Source organism: Notechis scutatus, chromosome 6 (assembly GCF_049901735.1).
Source record: "Notechis scutatus isolate UNSWTSFEM ecotype Mainland chromosome 6, rNotScu1.2, whole genome shotgun sequence".
Lineage (NCBI taxonomy): Eukaryota > Metazoa > Chordata > Lepidosauria > Squamata > Elapidae > Notechis > Notechis scutatus.
This window is the reverse complement of record NC_142014.1, coordinates 11,336,317-11,360,588: the sequence shown is the minus strand read 5'-3', so window position 1 is coordinate 11,360,588 and position 24,272 is coordinate 11,336,317. Positions and strand designations below refer to the sequence as shown.

At 35.3% G+C, this 24,272-nt stretch overlaps 1 protein-coding gene across 13 annotated transcripts in view; it reads left to right on the top strand.

The window, feature by feature from the left end:
* Positions 1-24,272, top strand: part of CADPS2 (calcium dependent secretion activator 2) — a 294,667-nt gene that overhangs the window by 245,872 nt on the left and 24,523 nt on the right. For 5 of the 13 annotated variants that reach the window (XM_087969373.1, XM_026669061.2, XM_026669060.2 and 2 more), the window contains 3 exons: positions 5,109-5,192; positions 5,288-5,320; positions 23,204-23,311. In XM_087969373.1, coding sequence (XP_087825499.1) covers positions 5,109-5,192; positions 5,288-5,320; positions 23,204-23,311 — 225 coding nt within the window. Of the gene's footprint in view, positions 1-5,108; positions 5,193-5,287; positions 5,321-22,573; positions 22,592-23,203; positions 23,312-24,272 lie in introns of all 13 variants that reach the window. The other 8 variants (XM_087969369.1, XM_087969366.1, XM_087969365.1 and 5 more) reach the window with 3 other exon arrangements.

The following is a 24,272-nucleotide window of genomic DNA, read 5'->3' as shown; positions in this document are numbered from 1 at the left end:
CAATTATATATGATCTTAAAGCCGGGCTTCAATAGCATTAAACTTTAGTTTTTCATCATTAAGAGGTAAAAAGATTTTAGAACCAAGAAATGACAATAGGTCTGTGTTAGAGTATAAAGTAAAATTGGAATCAGTTAACCACTCCTTGCTTTGTCATAAATCAAATAGAACTTAAAAAAATTTCTAGATTTCCAATTGACTGTAAAACCATGATAATACTTCATTTTTGCTTTGTGTACAACATGTTTTGATATATTGACTAGCACTCCCTTTGCAAGTTTTTCATGATCATGTTTTCATGACCACTGGTCAGGCAGAGATAGTGGTTCACTCAAAGCCATTCAGTGAGGTTCCATGGCTGAGGACAGACGTGAATCCAGATTTACCCCAGTCTTAAGCATCTTCACCATGAAACAGAATTATTCTAAGTATTGGGATAAATGTTGTCAAATGTTAACTTTAATTTAGCAAATTACATTTCAAAAAATAAAGCAATTCCAGAAATTCCACTTGAACTAGCGTTTTGAAAAATTACTCTTGAGAAAGATGAGGACTTACAATATATACTGACTGACATGCTAATAGAAGGCCAGAGAATTACAGTAGTATGATGAATAAAGAAGTGCCTTTAAGCACCCATTCCTTTACTTATTATCCATCTCATTTCTTCTTCTGTAATGATCCTTATGATGATATATAAAGAAAGATACATAATAAGGAAGAATATGTATTAAATGTATAAAGATATAAGAAAAACAGAATAAGATGGGATGATATAACTCACTATTATCACTCTGTTAAACCATTAGAGTCTTGGATTCCTGCAAGGTGAGACTTTCGAATCCTTACAGAGAACAAGAAATATGACACTGTTATGACACTGTTAGAGTGGCCATTAACAAGATGCCAGATGGAATTTTGTCCTGTCTTCTCACTTATAAGATACTACTCCTATGTTCTAGGAATGTGATTTAGATGTCAAGCAACTACTCTTTAAAATACTTGTAAAATTAGCCCTTCTATTATTATAAACATTTTGCATTTACTGTGACAATGAGTAATGTCCTCTAAATATAAATATGACAACAGTATTTTTTTTTAAAAAAAAACACTATCTTTACAGTATAGTTGCATGGTGTGATAAGGCTTTCATTATTGTTTGTATCACATAGAACTTCTAAAATAGGAACGTAATTGTTGACCTATTTAATTTGTTTAAAATAATTGTGTTGATAATTTTAGAAGTTGGGCTATATTCTGAGTCTAAGTATACATTCTGATTAGTGGACTACAAATATGGCTTTTATTACAAAGAGAAAATAAGAAAGGCATAACATACTTTCTCTTAATATTTTATACTCAAAGAGAGAAGTATAAATAGTTCTATTTTAATTAAGAGTTTGTTGGATACTTGATGTTCTCTGAACTTGGTTGTTCTCTTGCAGATGTTTGTTACCAATCTGGGTAATTTACATCAATGCTAGAAGGGAATGGTTTATATACTTGTGACTGCTCTTTCAGTATTGGTGGGAGTGTTCTTGGTAGTTCCTTGATTAGATGGCTGTTTACAGTTAGCTTGCTTCCTTTATTGGGGTATTGGAATAAACAGTTCATTGCCAGCAAACAACACCCAGATAAGCAGAGTTTAACACCAAAATTAATACTAGGTCAACAGTCAGGGTGTAAACAATACTCCAATCAAGAAATTACCAATAAAGAAGGTGCACAACAGAACTGATTAAGCCTTTTCGCTTAATTTTGTTCGTTTGCTTACTTTTTCTTCATAAGCAGAAAATTGGAAAAGATTTGATGAAGAAACATGCATTGCTGAAAAAAAATTATTCAATAGCACGTTTTGGTTTCTTCCTTTTTGACTATTCTACTAAACAAATTCCACTTCCAAATTAGTTCTTAATTTCACCCTAATTTGAGTTTATTTTATTATGCACACACACACACACATACACACACACTTATGCATACACACATACACACACATACACACTGCTGTGTTCAGTGGTCCACTGTGGTATGTAGAATAGTTTATAGATAAATAATGATCCATCTACATAGTGAACACTGAAATGAACACTAAGAGCGACCTGCCAATCACATTGCAAAGCCCACAGATAATACAGAGTCAATAGTATGCTCTGAAATTGTCTGTGTTACAACCTGATTCTTTCCATATCTATTAGTCTATAGTTGAACTAATCTCCAGATAGTGTAATGTCAAAAAATGGTAGGAATGATAACGACTGGAGAACACCAGATTGGAGAAGACTACTGCATGGTTATTTTATTTATTAAGATGGAAAACATGGGCCACCAAGCATTTCTAATAATTCTCAACATTTGCTAGGTAGAATTCGTGAAAGCTGAAATTCAGTGTATGAAAAATACATGCACAAACTTGACAGATTTTTGAGGATTCTCCCATTGCAATTAGCCATTTGTTCTATGTTGTTCAGATTGATTCAGTAAAAGCAAAGTTACTAAAAGGGAGCCTAGAGTGGTGTTTTCTTCTTTGGTTTTGCCATAGCGGTGATCACCTTGTAACAGAAGAAGAATAACACTTTCACAATGGCATTAACTGAATAGATTTATTCTCTCTCTCTCTCTCTCTCTCTCTCTCTCTCTCTCTCTGTATGTGTGTGTAGAGAGAAGGGGAGGAAAGATATTACTTCTTTTAATGTTTATGCGTCATTCAATGTAGCAGGCTACTATTGAAACCAATGCAATATAGCATTATACAATAACACAAGAGTTACATAAAAGAAATTACAATTTTTTTAAAAAAAAACCCATTAATATTACAACATCTATACAACATGCACAGTAGTGAACTTTTTCCAATTGTGCAAATAGTACTTTTACATTTATTTATTTCAATATTTATGAGGCCACTAATTCCAATTATGTGATCCTGGGATGGGATAAATAAATATTCACCAACTGATGAAAAGTGACCAAGCAAAGCAGGAGGATCCTTAGTTGTTGTTAATATTAAGTTTAATATTAATCCCAATGGATTCTGTTATCAAAATTCTTTTGTGTTGTCTGTTTTGTAAGCCCATCAAACTAACCTAAGAAGTTAACAAATTCTTTACATGTTTAATTTGCATTGTGTTGGATCTAGGTTTACTGGTGCTTAAAATTAATATTACTGAAATTGTAGAATTTTAGCTAATATAATTAAGTCCATGACTGAACCTCCATGGATTTCAGTCTATTTACTCTGAGTCTATCACCAACACTTTGTTTTTTGTAATTCTGAATAATATGAGTGTGTATATATAAAATAATTTTGAAATGGATTGAATCCCATTAATATTATTTCAATTAATACTCTTTAAGTTTAATTAGATCTAACTAAGCTTCCAATAGAAGTGAATATATGTAGCTCAGAGCTGAATTATAAAGTCCTTACTTATCTCTGAGCTTGACTGTTTGCCTGCAGATGTTTTATTACCCAGCTAGGTAACATTATCAATGAAACTAAGTGTGGGGTTTGCCCATTTTAAGTGTGTGTGGGTTTCTCCTTGGTAGTTCCTTGATTAAGATACTGTTTTTTTGCTTGATTATTTGCCTGTAGTTAATCCCTGCTCATCTGAGTGTAAGATTGCTGGAGCGAGGGTGTTCTTGTCTTTTTGTTTCCTTTTTGGATTTTTTAATTGTCTCTTTTCAATGTAAACATGGTTTATCTCTACCGTTCCTTACCATTTTTAAACTTGTTCTGGTCTAAGATGCTAACCGGGAAATGGGGGCGATGGTTGAAAGGTTAAAGACACTGAGCTTATCAGCTGGAAAGTTGACAGCACAGGTTTGAGACCCAAGCACTGCACAACAGCGTGAGCTCCCATCACTTGCCCCAGTTTCTGCCAACCTAGCAGTTTGAAAGCATGTAGATACATTTCAATGGGAAGATAACAGCATTCCATGTACCTCAGCATGGAGTCATGCTGGCCACATGACCACAGAAGTGTTTTCAGACAATACTTGACATTACAATTTCCTTGCAGAGGTGGGATTCAGCAGGTTCTGACCAGTTCTGGAGAACCGGTAGCGAAAATTTTGAGTAGTTCGGAGAACCGGCAAATACCACCTCTGACTGGCCCCCGCCCCCATCTATTCTCTGCCTCCTGAGTCCCAGCTGATTGGCTGGGTCTTCTTTTGTTGCCCTGCACAGGAGAATGGAGCTGGAAAGTAGGTTAGTGAGATGGGGAGGAACAGGATTTTGCAGTAACTTTCCCCCTGGAGTGGGGAGAGAATGTGGATTTTACAGTATCCCTCCCCTGACATGCTTACCAAGCCATGTCATGCCCACCAAGCCACACCCACAGAATCGGTAATAAAAAAAATTGAATCCCACCACTGCTCCCTTGGGTAAGATCAAACCACCCCCTAGAGTCAGACATGACTGGACAAGGCAAACTTTTACCTTTCTTTAAGATACTAACAATTTTCCTCTTGAAATGGTAGTTGGATCTGTCCAGCTGCTGGAAGATTAAGGAGTTTTCATCACCAAAACTGGCAGGACAAGCTACTATATGTAAACAGGGGGGAAAGTCCACACTCACACAGATGATAGCAATAGTAATAGCACTTAGGCTTATATGCCGCTTCACAGTGCTTTACAGCCCTCTCTAAGTGGTTTACAGCATCAGCCTATTGCCCCCAACAATCTGGGTCCTCATTTTACCAACCTCAGAAGGATGGAAGGCTGAGTCAACCTTGAATCTGGTGAAATTTGAACCGCCAAAGGTTATCTAGTTGGGTAATGAAATGTCTGCAGACAAACAATCAAGTTCACAAAGCATCAAGTACTCCATACATCTAAAGGCAGGGCTCTTCAAACTTGACAGCTTTAAGACTTGTGGACATCAACTCCCAGAATTCCTCCTCCAGTCATGTTAGCTCAGGAATTCTGGGAGTTGAAGTCCAGTTTGAAGACCCTTGCTCTAAGGGTTTGGCAGTAGGTATTATCTTGCATAGTATATGAGCCATAAAGGAAAGGTCTCCCCTCCCCTTGGCCTTCTGCAGCTGTTTAAAGTAATTTCCAACCCTTTTACACATTATGAATATTTATGCTGTGTTTCTTAATATAGTTTGTTGCAGTGCTAGAAGGTGTGCTCTCTAAATTATCAAGGTACGATGAAGGCACTTTCTTCTCATCAATACTTTCATTCACTGTAAGTACAACAACTATTGAATAACTATTTGAAAAATCCATTATGAGACAAGTGTACCAAGTGATGTTTGTATTCTACTTTTACTTTTTCTAAAGGTAAAAGCAGCTGCAAAATATGTTGATGTTCCTGTAAGTATCTTTCTTTTAAATATGAATGCAATAAATTAATTGCTTTCTACTCAGTGTACTTTTCCATGTATTAGTATTGCACTTTCTTTTAAAGGTTGATTATAGTTACACACCATGTATTTAAGCAGATCACTCTTGCCCCTAGAGGGCATTTCATTTCCCTTAAGCTACTACAAAGTCTCAAAGCAAAGCTTTGAAAGATTACTCTCAGTGTACTTTTTCAGTTGTGCAGGAGTGAGGATTGTAACCTAGAAACTGTGTCATGAGGGAAATATTGTCATTTGGGTGTAATTGTTCCTGGGCCTTGCTCACTAGAGTTTTCATGAAAGTGAACAGTTTATAATTATATTCTGTGTCCATGGATATCTGTACATATTATCTTATAATTTCAGGTATCCCTGTTGCATTAAATGAGTGTGTAAGATTCTCCAGGTGTGGAGCTCATATTTTTCAAGCATTAAAAATACTAAGATGTAAATATCCTGTTCTGAATAGATATTTCTTTTCAATTTGTAGTCATACTCATTTTTTTATGTTGTATCTTACAATATCAGATATGAATTATGAATAACACAGTATAAAGAGTTTGAATAAGTTTTTTTTTCTGAATTTACCTATATTTTTCCCTTGCCTAAACCTCTTTTGGACAATTCTGGGACTTACTGTTATTAAACTCAGTGTTATGTAGCCAAATACATAAAGTAGCAGGGCTTCAAATTAGGAAAATGCCATTTTTATATTTTAAAACATATTTATAAAATTTTAAATAGTAAAGCTTTTTTTCCTATCTCTAGGGTAAACTATTATTTGCAGATCTGTGTTTCCTGTTTCTGAACAAGCTTTTCTTTTTCTATTCTATTTTATTTCAAGTTGCAATTCATAGAGTCGAAGTTCTGGGTACTAGATATATTATGAGATGCCATTCAGAAAACCTGTTTTTTATCAATGATGGTGTACCATTTTTTCAAACAATAGTATTGAAATTCCATGTTCAACCATGCAGATCAATTATTGTTTCTTTAATGTAAAACTATGTTGACTTCATTTGAGATGGTATTCTCTGTCCCTCTGGAATACCCAACTCTATGGTCCATGGCACTGGCTATCTCTTAAAGTGGGCCAGATATATGTGGAACAAAATCTCAGGCTGAAGACAAAGGTCAGAGTAGCTCCAGGATCAAAGGAGGAAGTGATGGGAAAATACCGTGTTTCTCATATAATAAGGCCGGGTCTTATTTTTTTTTGAGCCCTGAAAAAATGGCTAGGTCGTCTTTTTGGGGGTGACTTAATTCCCCCCCCCCCTTGCATCTTCGGGCAGGCAGTGACGGCTTGGATATTGACCTCGGCATTGGTGGGGCACTTCATATCGGGGTCAACGCAGGCAGCATCATATCCGGGTGTGCCACAAAAGTACTTCCTAACGGCAAGCCCCCCCCCCCCACCATTCCCCCCATTTCACATGTTTTAATATAGGCCTTAATTTAGGGGGAGGGGCTTAATTTCATTTCATGCGTATAAAACATGCTGGGACTTCCTATTGGGGGAGGCCATATTGTTGGAGAAAGAGGGTAGCAGATAGAAGTCAGCTTTAGGTTTGCATTGAAAGTAAGTCAAAGCAGTTATATGTTGTTCTTAGCATTTGTCCTGCTTGGTTGCAGGATCCACCTGTTTTAAATTTATATTCACCTGTTCTATATTGCATGATGTGACAAGAGGTTTCATTTTTCAATCACCTTATTACAATGCCTAGTACCAGTTAGGGCTGGGAGAAAATGACTTCCATGCCTAAAGAGTGATTAGAATCTGTATTTTCTTGTTCATTGTCCAGCACCATAAACACTACATAACTTTTGCTTTCTGAAAGCAGCTACATCAAGTGGGGTTGGGTGAAGCAGAGACCAAGATCTAGGTCAACATGCACAGTGGAGTTGAGCTGGGGCGATGGCTCGCATGCCCAGAGAGAGGGCTCTATGTGCCACCTCTGGCAGGTGTGCCATAGGTTTGCCATCACAGATATAGTACTTCACAATTCAAATTGGACTGAGGGATACTGGTGCTCTCTGAGGTTGGTTATTTCTTGCAGACATTTCATTACCAAAACTAGGTAACATCATCAGTGCTAGTAAGGAATGGAATTTGCTCTCAATTTATATTCTAGTGGTTTGCCCTGTCAGTGTTGGTGATAGTGGTCTTGGAGTTGTTTTGGTTGGGCTGTTTACTGTTAACTTGTTTGGCAGTTCCTTGATCGAGATATTGTTTATTCCTTGATTGTTGGTCTGATGTTCATATTTTTTAAAAAAATTTATTGGTTTTTAAAAACAAACATAAACAAACAAAACATAAAAACATCGAACTTTCTTCCATAGGTATACAAGCAGTGTGCTGGTTGGTTTACAAATTTTTTTGTGCATCCATTTCGTAGTCTTCAGTTACAGTTACATTGCATAATAGCTCATATTATCAATCAAAAATTGAATACCCTAGTATCATTATTAATCAATCATTTAACTATAGTTTTATTCATTCATATTTTACGAGATAACCATAATTTACTTAGTTTATTTTATAACAATTCATATTATCCTCCCAAATCTATCCTAAAAACATTTTGTAGATATAATAATAAGAAAGAAGTACATCTTTATATATTTATTATTTTCTAAAAATCTACATATTTCATTATTGTATTTTATTATCTAACCATTGATAGAAAAGGTCCCAAATTTTATAAAATTGTTTATCCTCTTGTTCTCTAATTTCAAATGTCAATCTACGCATTTCAGCACATTCCAATATTTTCTTAATAATTTCCTCCGATCTGATGTTAATATTGATGATGTTGATTGCTGATGGGAAGGTGTTTTGGTCTTTTTGTTCCCTTTTTGGCTTGATTTTCTCTTTTGCATAGTATGTAGATGTTGTTTATGTCTATGTGTCTATTGATGCCAGTTTGTCAAGAGTGCCAGGGTTTCAGGAATTCTCTGATGTTTTTGGATTTGGCTTGGTCGAAGATAGTCATGGTTTCCCAGTTGAAACTGGCTAAGTTTGTCCATATGCTGTAAAATTAATTTCATCATGTCTTCTGACTGCTAGTTGGTGTTCATGGAAGCGTTCTGCTAGTCTTCTGTCTGTTTGCCCTACATAGTGGCTGTGGCAGTCTTTATTTACAATGTAAGTTGTTGCAGATGACTCCTATTTTTTTTCTTCTAGGACTGCTGAGTCTTTTGGTTTACTTAGGATATTTTGGAGGGCTTTAGTTGGTTTATGTACTACACCGATTCCATGTAGTTGTAGAAGTCTGACAGTGAGAACAATCAACCAATGGAACTCATTGCCCTCAGAAGTTGTGGGAGCGCCATCGCTTGAGACTTTCAAGAAGAGATTGGACAGCCATTTGTCAGAAATGGTGTAGGGTCTCCTGCTTGGACTAGATGACCTACAGGGTCCCTTCCAACTCTGATTATCTGTGATCTGTTAAGTCTCAGGTGATTTCTGAGATCTATGGCAATGTTATTATTTTTACTTTTATTCTTTTTTGTGTTGGTTGTGCTATATTGGGTTGACTGTCACTTTTTGGTAAAGTTGCATAGATACCCATATAGATCAGGGATGTCAAACTCATGTCGTCACACGGCATCATGTGACATATCAGGACTTTTTTCCCCTTCGCTAAACCGGGCATGGGCGTGGCCAGCATGTGACGCATCTGGCCCACGGGCCAGAAGTTTGACAGCCCTAATATAGATGAACTGTTTCCTTTTTAAGGTTTCAGGAGTGCTGCAATGTGTTTGTGCTCTTCTAAATAGACAACTTATACAGTTCTCTTGTGGCTTATTACTTTGATATTGGAACACTTGACTGGATTATTTGGAAAGAAAACATGCTGCAGAAAAATAGTACTTTGTACTCTGTAACTCAGCTGTCAGATTCTGTAAAGAGTTCATACATCACTTCTTCACATTCATGTGCAGACACAAACCTGATCTTGTATGTTGGGTCAATGCTAATATGCTGTATATGGTTGGAATCCAACAATTCTTTTTGAACAAGAAGTTGCCATAATCAGGATTTGAACCTTGTCACTGTAGCAAGTGCATATTTGTAACTCTTGTGTTTAAGAATACAATTTGCAATATTAATTTGGAGCAAAACATTAATATACTTCTCCAAATCAATCCTTAATTGTCTATTTTAATTTGCCTTTTAAAAAATATAATTTAGCTAATAATACCCTTCACGACTTACTGTTTCATCAAAAACTGTATTTAACAATTATTTAGTGATCTTTAGGCTTATCTTGGAGGTAATAAATAAGCATTCATTTAGTGATTGAATTTTGAATATCTGTTCTTCAAGAAAGTTTAGATCAGCATCTATATCCATTTCTGTCTTAATAACACTCCTGTCAGTTTTCTCATAAAGGACTAGTAATAGTTTATTCCTTCCACAGGAATGTAGGAAGTATTAACTTGATATGCACCCAGAAATTTGTAACTTTCTTTTGGAGACTTAATTCTCCTAGATTATGGCTAGATTGTAAAACATAAATGTGAATAGGAATGACCGATGTTTCTGTCTGTGTCTTGATCTTAATATGAAATAGTTATTTCTGTTCAATGTCTTGCAGAATTGCACTGACTCTTTGGCTTATTGAGAAAATGAAATAAGTAGGCTGATTGGAGTACAAATAATATAAATTTCATACCAACAATGCTAGGTTTGGAACATAATTTTGGCAATCATGGCAGAGAAGTCCTCTTACTTTTCACCTTCAAAGGGGGTCTTAGAACTTCCAAGACCTGCTATGGCAAGTTTATACATAATATTAAAACACCGGAGATAACAGCTTCAATTATTGTCACTGAGGATCTGGCTAAGATACTTAGAAACTACTTGTTAAACGATCTGTTTCCTTGACTTTTACCTATTATGCCTGTGCTGTCCAGCCAGTATATGGGAATTGGATAGTTAGTTAGCAATTGTGAGCTGTCCCCTTAAGGGATTGCATCATGGTAAATGTAGTTAAGGTATCCTGGGAAATGTAGTTCATGTCACGTGACCACATCTGCAATCCTGATTGGTCACTAAATTGACCCTCGATGGGTTGGGAGAGGTTTCTTCACTCTTGCCTGGACTCACAGACTCATGGTAACTACCGCTACGAGATGGGAGGAAAGGGATAAGGAGATAACCATCTTTTTACCTACAAGACAGATATACAATTAATTGGACATTAAGAAGAACTTTGTCACAAATGTGAGTTATGAGGATATCTGATGCACCAATAATAAAGACTTTGTATGAATGTTTTGTTGAGTTTATCTATCTGCATCTCTACGGAAGACAAAATCTACCACTGTACAGAATACAGAACAATGCCTTTTCTCTGATCTCAAGGATAATACCATGTCAATTATTTCTTAAATACTTAAGCAAATTGATGTTGAGGTTGTGGGACAATCTTTTCAAGAAAGGCAATAATCTAAGGATTTTTCTTTTGTGGTATAGATGCATTATTAAATGTTCTAAAATATTAAATCAGTCCACAAAATAAATGCATTGACTTGTGATGAGCTTTCTATGGCTTTCCTATCCTTTCTTTGTAAACCCAGAAAAATGGGTTTACAATCTGGAATAGATGCAAGTCATGATTGTTATTTCTTTATAAACAAGAAATATCCTTAGATTTGGTGGGGGGGGAAAGAAATTTGAATGTGTTTTCTATTTAATTGAAAATTCAAATTCTCTTTATCGTGTCTCCTTAGCGAATGCAAGTTACTGTGTGTGTGTGCGTGCGTGTGCGCGTATCTTTGTGTTTATATTAAACAAAGAACTAAAATGTCTTTAAAAGTTTTAAACGGAGAAAAAATGGTCTGGAGAGAAAACAAAATCAAGAAAACTTGTATTATATTTCATATACTCCGTTTAAAAGAAAAAAAGAAACATCCAAACTATGATAACATTAAGTAATCATATTTCCTAAATCCTTTTGAAATGTTCTTTTTTCTTAAGTTGAGAAGTAATATTTGCATATATTTTTCATGACAAATCATTCATGTTTAAAATATCATATAACAGAAAGCCCAGTTAATCAGTTTGTTTCAAATCATTCAGACCTGTGTCACAATGGTATACATTTTGTAAGGAAACAATTTCACATTTGGCTAAACCATTAAGGTAATAGTTAAAACAATTTACTCAGCATCAGCAAAAGCACCTTAGCTAATTGACTAATTGATGTTTTAGTCAATTGTTATTCTGGCAGAAGTACAAAATTTGATCATTCTAGTAGAAATGTCTGATCTGACAAATGGTCAGGTAAAAAAATCCAGACACTGCCTGACATGTTCAATGAATCAGATTTGGTGAGTAAAATGAGTATATTAATATCAGCCTACTGAAGCCAGAAACTTAAAGCAGACAGTGTTAAATTATAAAAATTCATTAAATTATCTAGCCACTTTAAAACATAAGTAAAGTCTACTGATCCAAATATTATTATCATTATTACAACTGGTTAAGATTTTTACATATTTTTGAATGCATTCTATATCCACTTTCTTGAATCTACAGTATTTAAATGACTTTCTTGAATCTACAGTATTTAAATGACTACAAAATAGCTTAGATTTTGTGAGTCAGTGACTGAATAATCTTGAGGAAAAATACATTTTATATCCTAGTTTAATGAAATATAAAGTAGCTTTTTGTGTGTGTTAAGGTAATTCTTTAAAATGTATATTGGAGCATTGGGAGTCTTCATCGTTTTTGTTTTTTTTAAAAAGCAATATGTCCTTTTCATATATTGTTAACATTTAGTAAAAAGGTTCAGTATGTCCTTCTGTATTTAAATCTGTTGCTTGCAGGGCAGAGGGAAGCTGTATAGAAAGGACCACCCTCCCCTCACCAGTGAATGGGAAGGGATGATCCACACCTGCGGATTAGGTGAAACCACAGGAAGTAGGAGCCCCTAAAGCAGCATATAATTAACCAGAAATTTTCTGCCTCTCTCTTTGCAAATACTGTTCATCTCATCAGGTTAACAAGTGATTAACCTCAAGAAAAGGATCTACTGCTGTTAATTTCCTTGTTTTAAACTCTTTTTCTTTCTCTTGCTAGTGCCCTTGGATACCTGTGTGTTACCCATCAAACAGTATTCCTACTGTAAAATTTAATTTCCTTGTATTCTATGCATGCGTCACAGGTTTTTTTACATTTAGCTGTGTACAGTTTTGGCAGGTGGGTAGGATCAGTCTGAAAGCAATGACTTCTTGCCTGAACATAGAATTCCACCAGAACCAAGTAAACGAAAAGCTGCATTTGAAATCTGGCATTTATTTATCAGATGTTTATCAGGCAAAATGGTACTTTCCATTGTGCATAACTCTGGCCCCTAATTTTTTTAAAAAAAAATATTAACATTAATACTGTTGAGCATTTGTGACAAATTAATATATTTTTAGCAACAGTGGCAACACACAACTTCCAAAATTTCTAGTCAATACTGCTAATATGATACAGATCATCTTATTGCTGCATAAAGAGTTGTGCCGTTTATTATTATGAAGTGGCATAAAATGTAAATATAAATGTAGACTATAAAGGTCAGGAAAATAAGACGCTCCTCTGGTGCCAACACAATTCAGTACAGTTAAGTCTTTGCCCTGAGCTTCTAACTCAGTGTTTTGGGTGATGACTAATCCCGATGCCAGTAGATGCTTTTAAAGCAGTTTACTTCCAGTGTCACCAGTCAAAGTGTCCTGCTAACTTAACCAATATGACTCAGATTCAGAATTGTAGAGTTGAAGAGACCTTTTAGCTCACCACGACCAATCCCCTGCCCCACATAGTAGAGTTAATAAATGTTTTTCATTACCACTGTATTCAAAGGAAGTGAAATGTCCTAATTATATATTAGATTCTTTTTAAAATTCTTAAGGATATGACAACGTTTCAATCCATATAGTACTTGGGGAGAGTACCAAATTTGGTTCATGCGTAGCGGACACATTTATTTGTCAGTCTTAAGACTTGCATTGTAAAGAGTTGCAAGTGTGTGGAATGACACTTTGAAAAAGCAGCTTTAGGGACATGAAATTTGGAACAGAGAAACAGCAGGATGTGAGCTTAATCCTCTTCCCACCCTTTACTTTCCATTACAAGCCTCTTTCCCCTATTCCAAACTATTTACTGTAGGATTCCAAATGTGCATTCCACATCTTTAGAATAGCATAGAATAGGATAGAATTCTTTAGTGGCCAAGTGGGATTGGACACACAAGGAATTTGTGCAAATGCTCTCAATGTACACAAAAGAAAAGATACATTCGTCAAGAGTCAAGAATCATCAGGTACCACACTTAATAATAGTCATAGGGTACAATAAGCAATCAAATCATATTAGGAAACAGTCAATATAAATTGCAAGGATACAAGTGACAAAGTTACAGTCATACAGTCACAAGTGGGAGGGGATGGGTAATAAGTAGTGATGAGAAGATGAATAGCAATAGTAATGCAGACTTTGTAAATAGTTGGATAGTGTTGAGGGAATTATTTGTTTAGCAGAGTGATGGCGTTTGGGGGAAAAAACTGTCCTTGTGTCTAATTATTCTTGTATCTAGTTCTTCTGTTTAGAACCTTGCAAGAGAAAATTATTTTTTATATTGAATAAGATTTTTATGAGAATGAAACATGGCAAAATTCAAAAGAAAGGAGTAGAGTTAAAGAAGTTATAAACATGTTCAGCTAGAAACAGCCATTCCCAAATGAGAATTGATTTACTATTTCATATCAAAAAGGATGAATTTGAGGTTTTGATGAAACTATGTTTTATTTATATTAGCCAGAATGAAATGATAAGGTCTGGCCCTGGCTACTTTATATTACGACACTTGTCTTTTCAGAAATAACAGATTAAGCTGGAAACATAAGAGACCATGATCTAATTCCAGCATCCTGGTCTCTAGCCTGACCTCTAGTATTACTACTACAGGACACAGACAAGAATTGTACATTTCCAATAAGGGTCATTTGAAGCTTGTTGCCTTTCATGAAGTTTCCAACCCCCTTTTTACACATGCATGAGTAGTAGACTCCCAGGTCTAAGCTGAAATAAGCTTATTTCTGTAATTTTAAATTTTGTTTAAACCAGATCTCAACGGTGGACCCCTATTTTTTACTTACTTATTTAATACAGTGCATTCCATTTATACGTTCCTTTTATAAAGCTAGCCAACTCACAAGTGTGATTCTGTGTGGCCAATATCAGATTAAAACAGCAAACAGGGTATCAAATGAAAAAAAATCCTAAAAAACAAATTGTGCCTGAGGCAAATTCATAAATCTGCCTAAGCATTCATTAAAGACATCAGTATGACTCAGGGCCCAAGAAAAGAATCAGAACTTTCAAACAGCCATTCAGGTCTTAAGAAGAGTATGGAGACAGAGAAGACATATCTCCTTTTGGATCCCATGAGATGACATTTGTTAAGAGAAGGGACCAAGAATATAACCACCTGTTCAGATCTTGTGAGATAGGCTAAAAGTAATAAGAGATCAAAAATCCTGCAATAACTGAACACTGTACAATGTAAGACTTTATAGAGGACAACCAGCCCAGAAACATATTGGTAGCCATTGTGCACATAGTGGTGAGATCACTGAGGTCATGTGAGCACGTCTCCACAAGGCCTCAGGCCACAAGCAGATTCAGGAAGAAAATGCCATGTGACCAGCAGCTGCCTTATGAAAGGCCAGGACAGGTGCACCTCATCAGTGGAGGGAAGGAGACAGTGAAGGTCAACTGGGTGGCAGGGACAGGGGACTGCAAGGCAGCCAAAAAGGCAGAGATGGGGGGAAATAGGCAGGTGGGAACTCAAAGTACACTCTATAGTGATAAACGGCAGGCAGTCTAACAAGCATCTGAATTTTGGTCATGTGATCACAGGAGCACTTCAACGACTGTAACGTTGAGGACCAGACATGAGTACCGTTCCTTTAACTCTGTTATAACTTTGGTTACTGAATGAATGGTAGTTAAATGAGGATCATCTGTATAGGTAGTTCACTATCTATGCCCTGGGGCCAAAACTGGCACTACGCTTGAGGTCAGTGGTCACATTTCAAAGAGAAGTGTCAAGGCTGACTCATATTTTCACCTGTATTCTGCATCTTGACAAAGAAAAAGGAGGGGTGGAATGGAATACAAGGGGGAATGGCTTTCAAGCATCCCCCGTGGCACATTGCGTCCATTGCAAGGACACACTGACCGGATGTCCCAGCATAGGTGGCAGGTTCCCATAACAAAATGAGCAGAAGTGGATGTAAATTGACCGGTGGATGTAAATAGACTGTGGGTGGCCCGTAGGGAAAGGGGGAATGCTTGCTTTTGAGCAGGAAATCCTGGCTTTGCTTCTTCTGTGCCAATGTGGTTTATTCAATAAAGTTTATATTCTTGGTAAAATAATGTCCCAGGAGGTGTTTTTTTTCTGGATTCACCAGCTGGACAATTGACAAAAGGAATTCCGCATGTACCCAACCGGATCTGGGTGAAACATGCCACATTAGACTTCTCATCCAAGGTTTAATTGTGAATGAGGAAGTCCATGTCACAGATTGACCTGGCATTCAGGACTAAAATTACGGACAAGGCATTGGGCAAAGTCCAGTCTGTAATGCAGTAAAACCACTTTCTTAAAAATGTTATTCTCATAGCACTTTTGAATGCTGAGCATCTAACTGTACATGTAGTTTTGTTGCCCCTATTTTGCTCAGTAGTTTAAAAAATATTTTACTGTAAAATGACTCATTTCCCTCCAAATGTATTTATGATCACTCAGATTTTTAAAGCACCACAATTGTTTGATTCTCAGCATTTTATAAAGAACAATATAGAAATAATTAAAATGTTCATAATAAACATTTAACTCATCTTAAACTGGAGTCCATAAGTTGGACATCGTCCACAATTTACAATGTAAGAAATGTAACAGCTATGATGGAAAATTAGCAGAACACATCTGTGATCATCTGGCAATCAAAAAGCATAATGACAATGCCTTAATCTATCAACATACAGACCACAATTTCAATTTAGAAACTGTTACTATTTTAAATTGAGACAAATTAAAAAATGCTAGGGAATTCCTGGAAACTCAACATTCTGACAAATCATCCATCATATAGAAAAAAAAAATCATCAGAATCCCATTTAAAATATATACAGTAAGCAAGGAAAGAAAGAAAAGTCCAGAGACATATTCTCCCCAGCAGCTATAAGCAGAAATTAGCACCAGTTATACAATCTAAAAAGAAACAATATAATAAGGAATTATCAAAGAAGAACTATAATTGAACCAAAACTAACTATTATGGGTAAAAATCCAACAAATTTCACACTCCCATACACTGATGATGTTACCTGGAGTGGGAGAAAAACGTCTGCAAGAAAACCAAGCGAGATAACACCAAAAACCCAGGACCAGAGTCAACAGGGAACCCATCTCTACTAGCAACAACTTGGTCTCAATTGGGTTCAATTTTAACCTATTTCTTCCCACCCAGATTTTGATATCCTCCAGATACTGGGATCAGACTTTAACTACACTGCGAGGGCAGTTTTCTCTAGTAATGTATATTTGAGCATCATCATAGAATACAGAATAACAGTTGGAAGGGACCTTGGAAGTCTTCCAATCCAACCCCCTGCTGAAGCAGGAGACCCTATGCCATTCCAGAAAACGACTGTCCAATCTCTTCTTTAAAATCTCCAGTGATGGAACATCCACAGCTTATCAACGCAAGCCATTCCACTGATTAATTGTTCTCACTGTCAAGAAATTTCTAAGTTCTAGGTTGGATCTCTCTTCCATCCATTTCTTCCTGCCTTGATTTCAGGTACTTTGGAGAATAGATTGTTTTCCTATTCTTTGTAACAGCCCCTCAAATATTGAAAGACTGCTATCATGTCTTTCTCTTCATTAGACTAGACTTCAGATGTTGAAAACCAGGTAGGAGAGGGTCAAACAGTGATGCATTCACACATCAGAGGCCATGAACCTCTCTTCTGTGACAACCAACTAAATATATAGGCAAAGCAGGATTCTTGTTTCTTAGACTGGCTAAAACAGCTTATTAAAATTTACATTGCATACTTAAACTATTTTAATTTAACAGGATATATTTGTACTTAGTAACTGTTCATTAATTTTTTTGTTCATCTTAATTAGATAATATAGTTCCATTAGCTTTAACTAGAGGCTTTGCCATTGTAAATTCTTTGAAGCATCAGTTGTGTATATTCAGATGTAGCAACTAAATATATTCAGATATAGCAACTAAAACTATTTAAAAGAAAAAATTTCCTTTTTCAACAAATTTATCAGAGATAATTACTCTGTATACAGTGCAGGGAGGAAAAAGTATAAAGTGTTTTAAAGAACTGTAATTCTAATTGGTAAATGTCACCAGCTGTTGCATCTATCTTACTTGTGTATATTCTCCTAATAATTAGAGTCTCATGCCACAAGCTACATGAAAATATATTCACGAGGTGTGAAATTCCCATATGTCACAAATTAGGTAAACAGCTCCAAGAAAAAGGAGGAAAAACTGCTAATGGGAATTTTTCCCTCAAGAATTGACTATTTTCTGGATTTTTTAAAAACTTGAAAACAGATTTCTATGAAGACAGTAAGTTGTGATTTGTTGTGAAAATTATTTTTCCGCATAACATTAATTCACAAATGCTTCTAGTAAGAAGCAATATTGCAACATTACATCTTAACCTTTAACTTAACTATCCTGGACAGAGTGCAAAAGTGGTATTGTCCTTCCTCATATAATTATGATATAATGCACACTCTGGCACTGAAATTTACTTAGAAAGAGAATATCTAATGCTCCTGATTTCCACAAAGAAATCAGTTTACTAAGTCAGAATGTTCCACTCATATTCCAATGAAGTTTATGCTCTGCCAGTGACAAACTAGCAAGGCAGGAGTGAAAGAGGAACAATATTCAATGTAATTGTTGTACCTCAGCCTACTTTTGCTTTCTGTAGAAGACAAATAATCTCACAACAGAATGAATGGGAAGGAAAGAGGATATGGAAGCTGCTTGAATAGATATGGAAGTGTGAAAAGAATATGTCACAGAATACCACGATAATGTATGGAGTTATATTAATGGGAACTATAATAATATGAACCTTGAGGAAAAACCTGTAGATGTGAAAAAATGCATGTAAAAAACAAATGCTCCAAAAAAGATTTGGAGGTGGATTGAAAGTGCTAAACAAGGAGCTTCCAGCAGAATGAATGGAATCAAAAATAAAAGCTGAATGAAGCTGATGTGAGGGAATACTGGGTACTAGGTAACAACTAATGTGTGTTAGTTATTACTTATTTGGGTTTAGGGATTCTATTTCTTTCATTTATTGAGTTATTGATATGTATTTTGTTTTTTGTTTTTGTTTTTGATGCGGGCTGCATCAAGGGAGTCTCATTCAATTTCATTATACACGTTGTGCATTGAAAATAAAGGTTTGATTTGTTTGATTTGATTTGATTTGAACTAGATAACAATTGCAAAGTTGGGTAATGAATTACTTTAACTGGGTAATGAAATGTCTGCAAATAAACAACCATGCTTAGGGAGCACACAAAAAAAATACATTAGACAAGATTGTATATTGCAGCAAGGATCAGTCTAAAGATTAAAATATCAGAGGCCGAAATAGTTGTGTTTGACAGGAAAAATAAAAATGAATGCTTGCAGGTCACAATGGCAAAAAATGGTAAGTAAGTGAATTTATCTTTTCTAGTAATATATTTACTAAAGGTAGTGAGATGGATGAAAAACTTAAGAAGGCCAAATGCTGATAGAAATGTTGCAGGTAGAGATTTGTTGCTTGGAATAAAAGGTGAAAGAAGCAAAAGAGATGTATATAGGATTTTGTTTCTGCCTGTTATTATATGAAGGCAAGAATTTGGTACGTCAGGAAAATCAAACGTAAATTGAATGGTGTGGGAATGGAGTACTTTCAAATTATATGTATTAAGAAAACGATCAAGATCAGATGAGAGCTGTATGAATGAAAAAAATGCAAAAGTGAATTATAAGTATGAAAGAAGTATATTAAAGAGGTTTTGTCATGTAGAGAGAATGAATGAAGATGATTTGCAAAACAAGTATACGAAGGAAAAGTGAATGATCAAAAGGAAGATTGTAAAAGTTGTTGGGTAGAACTGAGATGTTCAAAAAGAGACAAGTGAGAACTTAAAAAAAATAGAGGTAATATGTGAAGCAGTTGTCATAGTTCAAATATTTTCAGGATGGGAACAATCTAGATAAATCATAGATAACTGTTGATAGGGAACTACTTTTTAGCAAACTATAAACTAAACTGGGGTTGTTCAACAATTGCGTGAGATTATTTGTAATGAGTTTATTTTATAAACAAAAGAAGAGTACTACACTCCTCTGCTCGTAACAGAATACCCTATATCACCAGGCTTGAGATTCTGGGCTTGGACAACCTTGAACTACGCCGTCTACGGTTAGACTTAAGCATAGCACACAAAATTATCTGCTACAATGTCCTACCAGTCAATGACTACTTCAGCTTCAACCACAACAATACAAGAGCACACAACAGATACAAACTCAATGTAAACTGCTTCAAACTTGATTGCAGAAAGTACGACTTCGGCAACAGAGTGGTCAATGCCTGGAATGCACTACCTGACTCTGTTGTTACATCCTCTAACCCCCACTCCTTCAACCTCAAACTAACCACTATTGACCTCACCCCATTCCTAAGAGGCCTGTAAGGGGCATCCATAAGTGCACCATCGTGCCTCCTGTCCCTGTCCTATTGTCCCCATTTTTTCGTACCTTTTTCCTGTATTCTGACTCATGTTTATACTTACATCTATTATCTTGTAAGCAATTGACAAATCAAATCAAATAAATAAATAAAAATAAAATAAAATAAAATAAAACTCTTCCAAAGTTACTCTTCTGATACTTTAAGGATTCTACTTACTTAAAAAATCAAGGTATTGTTTTACTGCTTATCTGCAAGTTCTTTCTTTTGATTTCTCACTTTGTTAAAAAGGGACTTGTTTTATTAACAGTTATTATCTCCAACACAGGAAAATTGTCTTCACATTTAGCTAGCTAAACAAGCTTTGTGACTCCGTCCTTATGTTTTCAGTTTCCTACTTAATGAACTGTATAAAGCAGAGGTCTCCAAACTTGGCAACTTTAAGACTTGTGGACTCTCAGAATTCTCCAGCCAGCTATTATGGCTGGAAAATTCTGGGAGTTGAAGTCCACAGGTCTTAAAGTTGCGAAGCTTGTGGACCCCTGGTATAAAGTGTAGAGAGACCGGGAGTTAACAGGTATTCTCTTCTGTTCTTGCTTTTCTGTCTGAGACCTCTTAGCTACATGCCTCTTTCTGGAAGTTTTTTAAATCTGTTGTCCATCACCTAGATCCGTGATGGCGAACCTATGGCACGTGTGTCAGAAGTGGCACGCAGAGCCATTTCTGCCTGGCACGCGAGAAGTTGCCCGGAACAGACCCACTGCACATGTGTTGCTCCCCCGCCAGCCACCTGATTGTTGGGTATCTGCCATGCATGTGGGGGGGGGGAGACGTGCATGCATCTGCAGGGGGCGGGGGTGCATGCACATTGCATTATGGGTGCAGGCACACGTGCATGTGTGCACACTTTTGGCATGCGACGAGAAAAAGGTTAGCCATCACTGACATAGATGTACCGTTAGACTCTGATGAACAGTACTTTCAAACATTCTGACAAATCTCAGCTTTCATTTTCTCCCAAATAGCAACTTTAAAAACCACCTATTAGCCCCATGTCTCTTTTTGGAAACAATGATTGGTTGCAAGAAAGAAAACTATGGATTAAGTTTAACAAATGATGGTGTTGTAGACTAGGTTTAGCTAATTTTTTCTTTATTTTTTTTCTAATGTTTTCTGATCTGTGATTTACTAGATTTTACTCCTTTTCTGCACTCTGCATTACATTGCTTATCACAAAAGAACAGCATGATGAGTATGTATTTATTAAGTGGGGGGGAAGAATTAGAAGGCAGATGGTGAAGGCAAAACTGACAACATCCCAGCCTATTCTGTAGTGATTAGGAAAGCTAAAAACATGATCACCTTATGACAGATTGTGTCATTCTATGGTGTATATTGTCTAATGACCAGAGCAGAAAATGGTTGGGTAATTTTTCTAATGTAAACACAATTATTCTGTACAGATGCATGCTGCATTTTGCACTATAAAAAACCTTTTAAAACTCTAAATCCATTGTGATGAATTTCCCTCTATAAATCTGAATCCCAGAGTCAATATATGCATTAAAAAATGTTTGTGTATTAAAAAGCTATTCAACTTCACAAAAAATATTGGGTAGCTAGTATCAAAGAAAAATCGTCCTTTAGGATTCTTGGAGGAAAAGTAATTATTTAGATATATTTGTGGAAATAACACAGTTCATTACAAACATTATATGTCAGATTTGTATTCTAATATTGTTTTCTTTGAAATCTCCAAGGTGCCAAATGGTTTATATTATTGTATTTATCAATGTATCTTTTTTCTTTTTAGTTTCAGATATTTTATGAATAAATATTTATTTTTTATTTATGCAGTTTATCTACCACTTCATTTTTTGTGAATACTTGGTGGTTTACTACTGTTAAAATAACAATTAGTATATTATTAAAACTACACTAAAATAAATATAACAAATAAAGCATCTTCCACTTGACTTTCAGGAACTTTTTCTGGATTGGGGCCAAATGCGGAAAGTCTTACATCTATAGCTTTTGATTTAGAATCTTAACTAGTTTTCCAAGATTATTTTGAACTTCCATTATGGTAGTTTAGTTACTTATGTCTAACTTGAGTAATTGCTATTCTAGATTTGTCAGAACCTAAGAAAAGTTTCAGACTGGGCTATTGAAGTAATGATTGATTAATAATCTTTATTATGCTCACTAACCAGTAAAGAGTAATCATTTAAGTATGTTGTTAGCATTTGTTTTCCTACAAAGTGTGTCATGACTTGATATGATTAAAGGAGATATGATTCTATGAACTGACATGACATGGGACAAGACAGGAGGAATTTAGTCAAAACTGCGTAGTACGTTTTCTTGATCTATAATGTATCCATCTTTTGTTTTCATATCTATGCTATACTACTATACATCCAGACTGCAGACCACAACTGTGTATGTATGGATGATATAATTTTTTAAATATTTATTCATAGTACTACGCATGTATTTTCTCATGCTGTTTATAGAAGCCTGTTAATTCATAATCAACATTCATTTTTCTCCCATTATTGTGTGCTGAGTTTCTTTGTTTTGCATTATTGCCTCTGTGTGTCCACACTTGCAAAATATACCCAGATACGCACTTGGATATATACATATACATACATACATATTCATATTCATATACATATACACATACATATACATATATCAATGCTGCTTGAAACATAATTCTTGAATATATTTCAAAAACTTCTTGGAATTTTAAAATAGGGCAACATCAGTTCCCTATTAAAAGAAATTGGGCTCCATATGAATTAATCTGATTTACCCTTAAATCTTATATGAACTTTTTATAAGACAAATAATGTGCATATGTATGCAGGTTTTTATGTTATCATGTATGTACATACATGTGCAGTTTATCATATATATGTGTGCGTGTGTGTGTGTGTGTGTGTATATAAACATACACAGATGTATATGATAAAAATAACACTGCAAATTGTACCTCTGTAGCTTATACCACTCTCTCATCTTTTTTTCTTTTTCCTACTAAAACAGAAACCAGGGATGGATCTTGCAGATACTTACATTATGTTTGTTCGTCAAAATCAAGATATACTTCGAGATAAAGTCAATGAAGAAATGTACATAGAAAAATTATTTGATGTAAGTAACTGTCTCAATGAGAAATAGTACTTGATAGACTTGAATATTATGAACACCTGCCTTCTATTGCTTATTTTTATAGTTTAGGAATCACAATGTTTACAAACGACTCTTTATTTTGGATTTCAAAATACTTTTTCTGAGGAATGAAATTACTGAAAAATATTACTATTCCTTCGTAGCCTTTTTAAAAAAATGAAGTGCTAGAAAGCTTATGATTTGTAAGAGTCTCTTGGATTCACACGATACATCACTGAGATGCAAATCAATTCTGCTTCAGCTGTAGTTTCATCCTACTATTAAGTAGCCAGTTCACCACATCTAATGGGCATTTATAAGGTAAATACAGAGAGCATAATCTTCATGGTAGCTGAAATATCTCTTCAGCTGTATGGTTCAGATCCCTACCACATTCATAATTCTACCTTTTTAAAAAAAATAATGCTATTGTGTTTTTTGGTACTAATATTGCAAAACTATCTACTTTCGGAGGAAAAGATTCCAATCTCAGGTACTTCACATAGTTGAAATACTATAACATTGCTTTTTTCTCCTCAGCTTAGTTGGGAAGGAGTTGATCTCTTGACAAAGGTTGTTATTTTTCTATTTCATGTACTGTGAGAAGAAAAAACAGATGAATCCTTTTTGGATATACATCTGCTCTATAATGATGCATTCAATAACATAACCCAACAGTTCATATTCTTTCACTATAAAGGCAAGTTGTCTACATATTTACTTTTGGCCACCTCAAAATTACAGGAATTTCAAAACAGAAAAATTCTTGTGGTTTCCTCAAGGTATTTTTTTTTCTCCTTCTCTGAAACGATAGGGTAGGAACAATAACAACTTTCCCTCCCATCAAATCAAATGAGAATTCCAAAAACAAAATAGGAGAAATTTTCAGCAGTTTTGATTATTTTAAACCTTAATGGCTATAGATCCTTTATTTTCCTTTTGC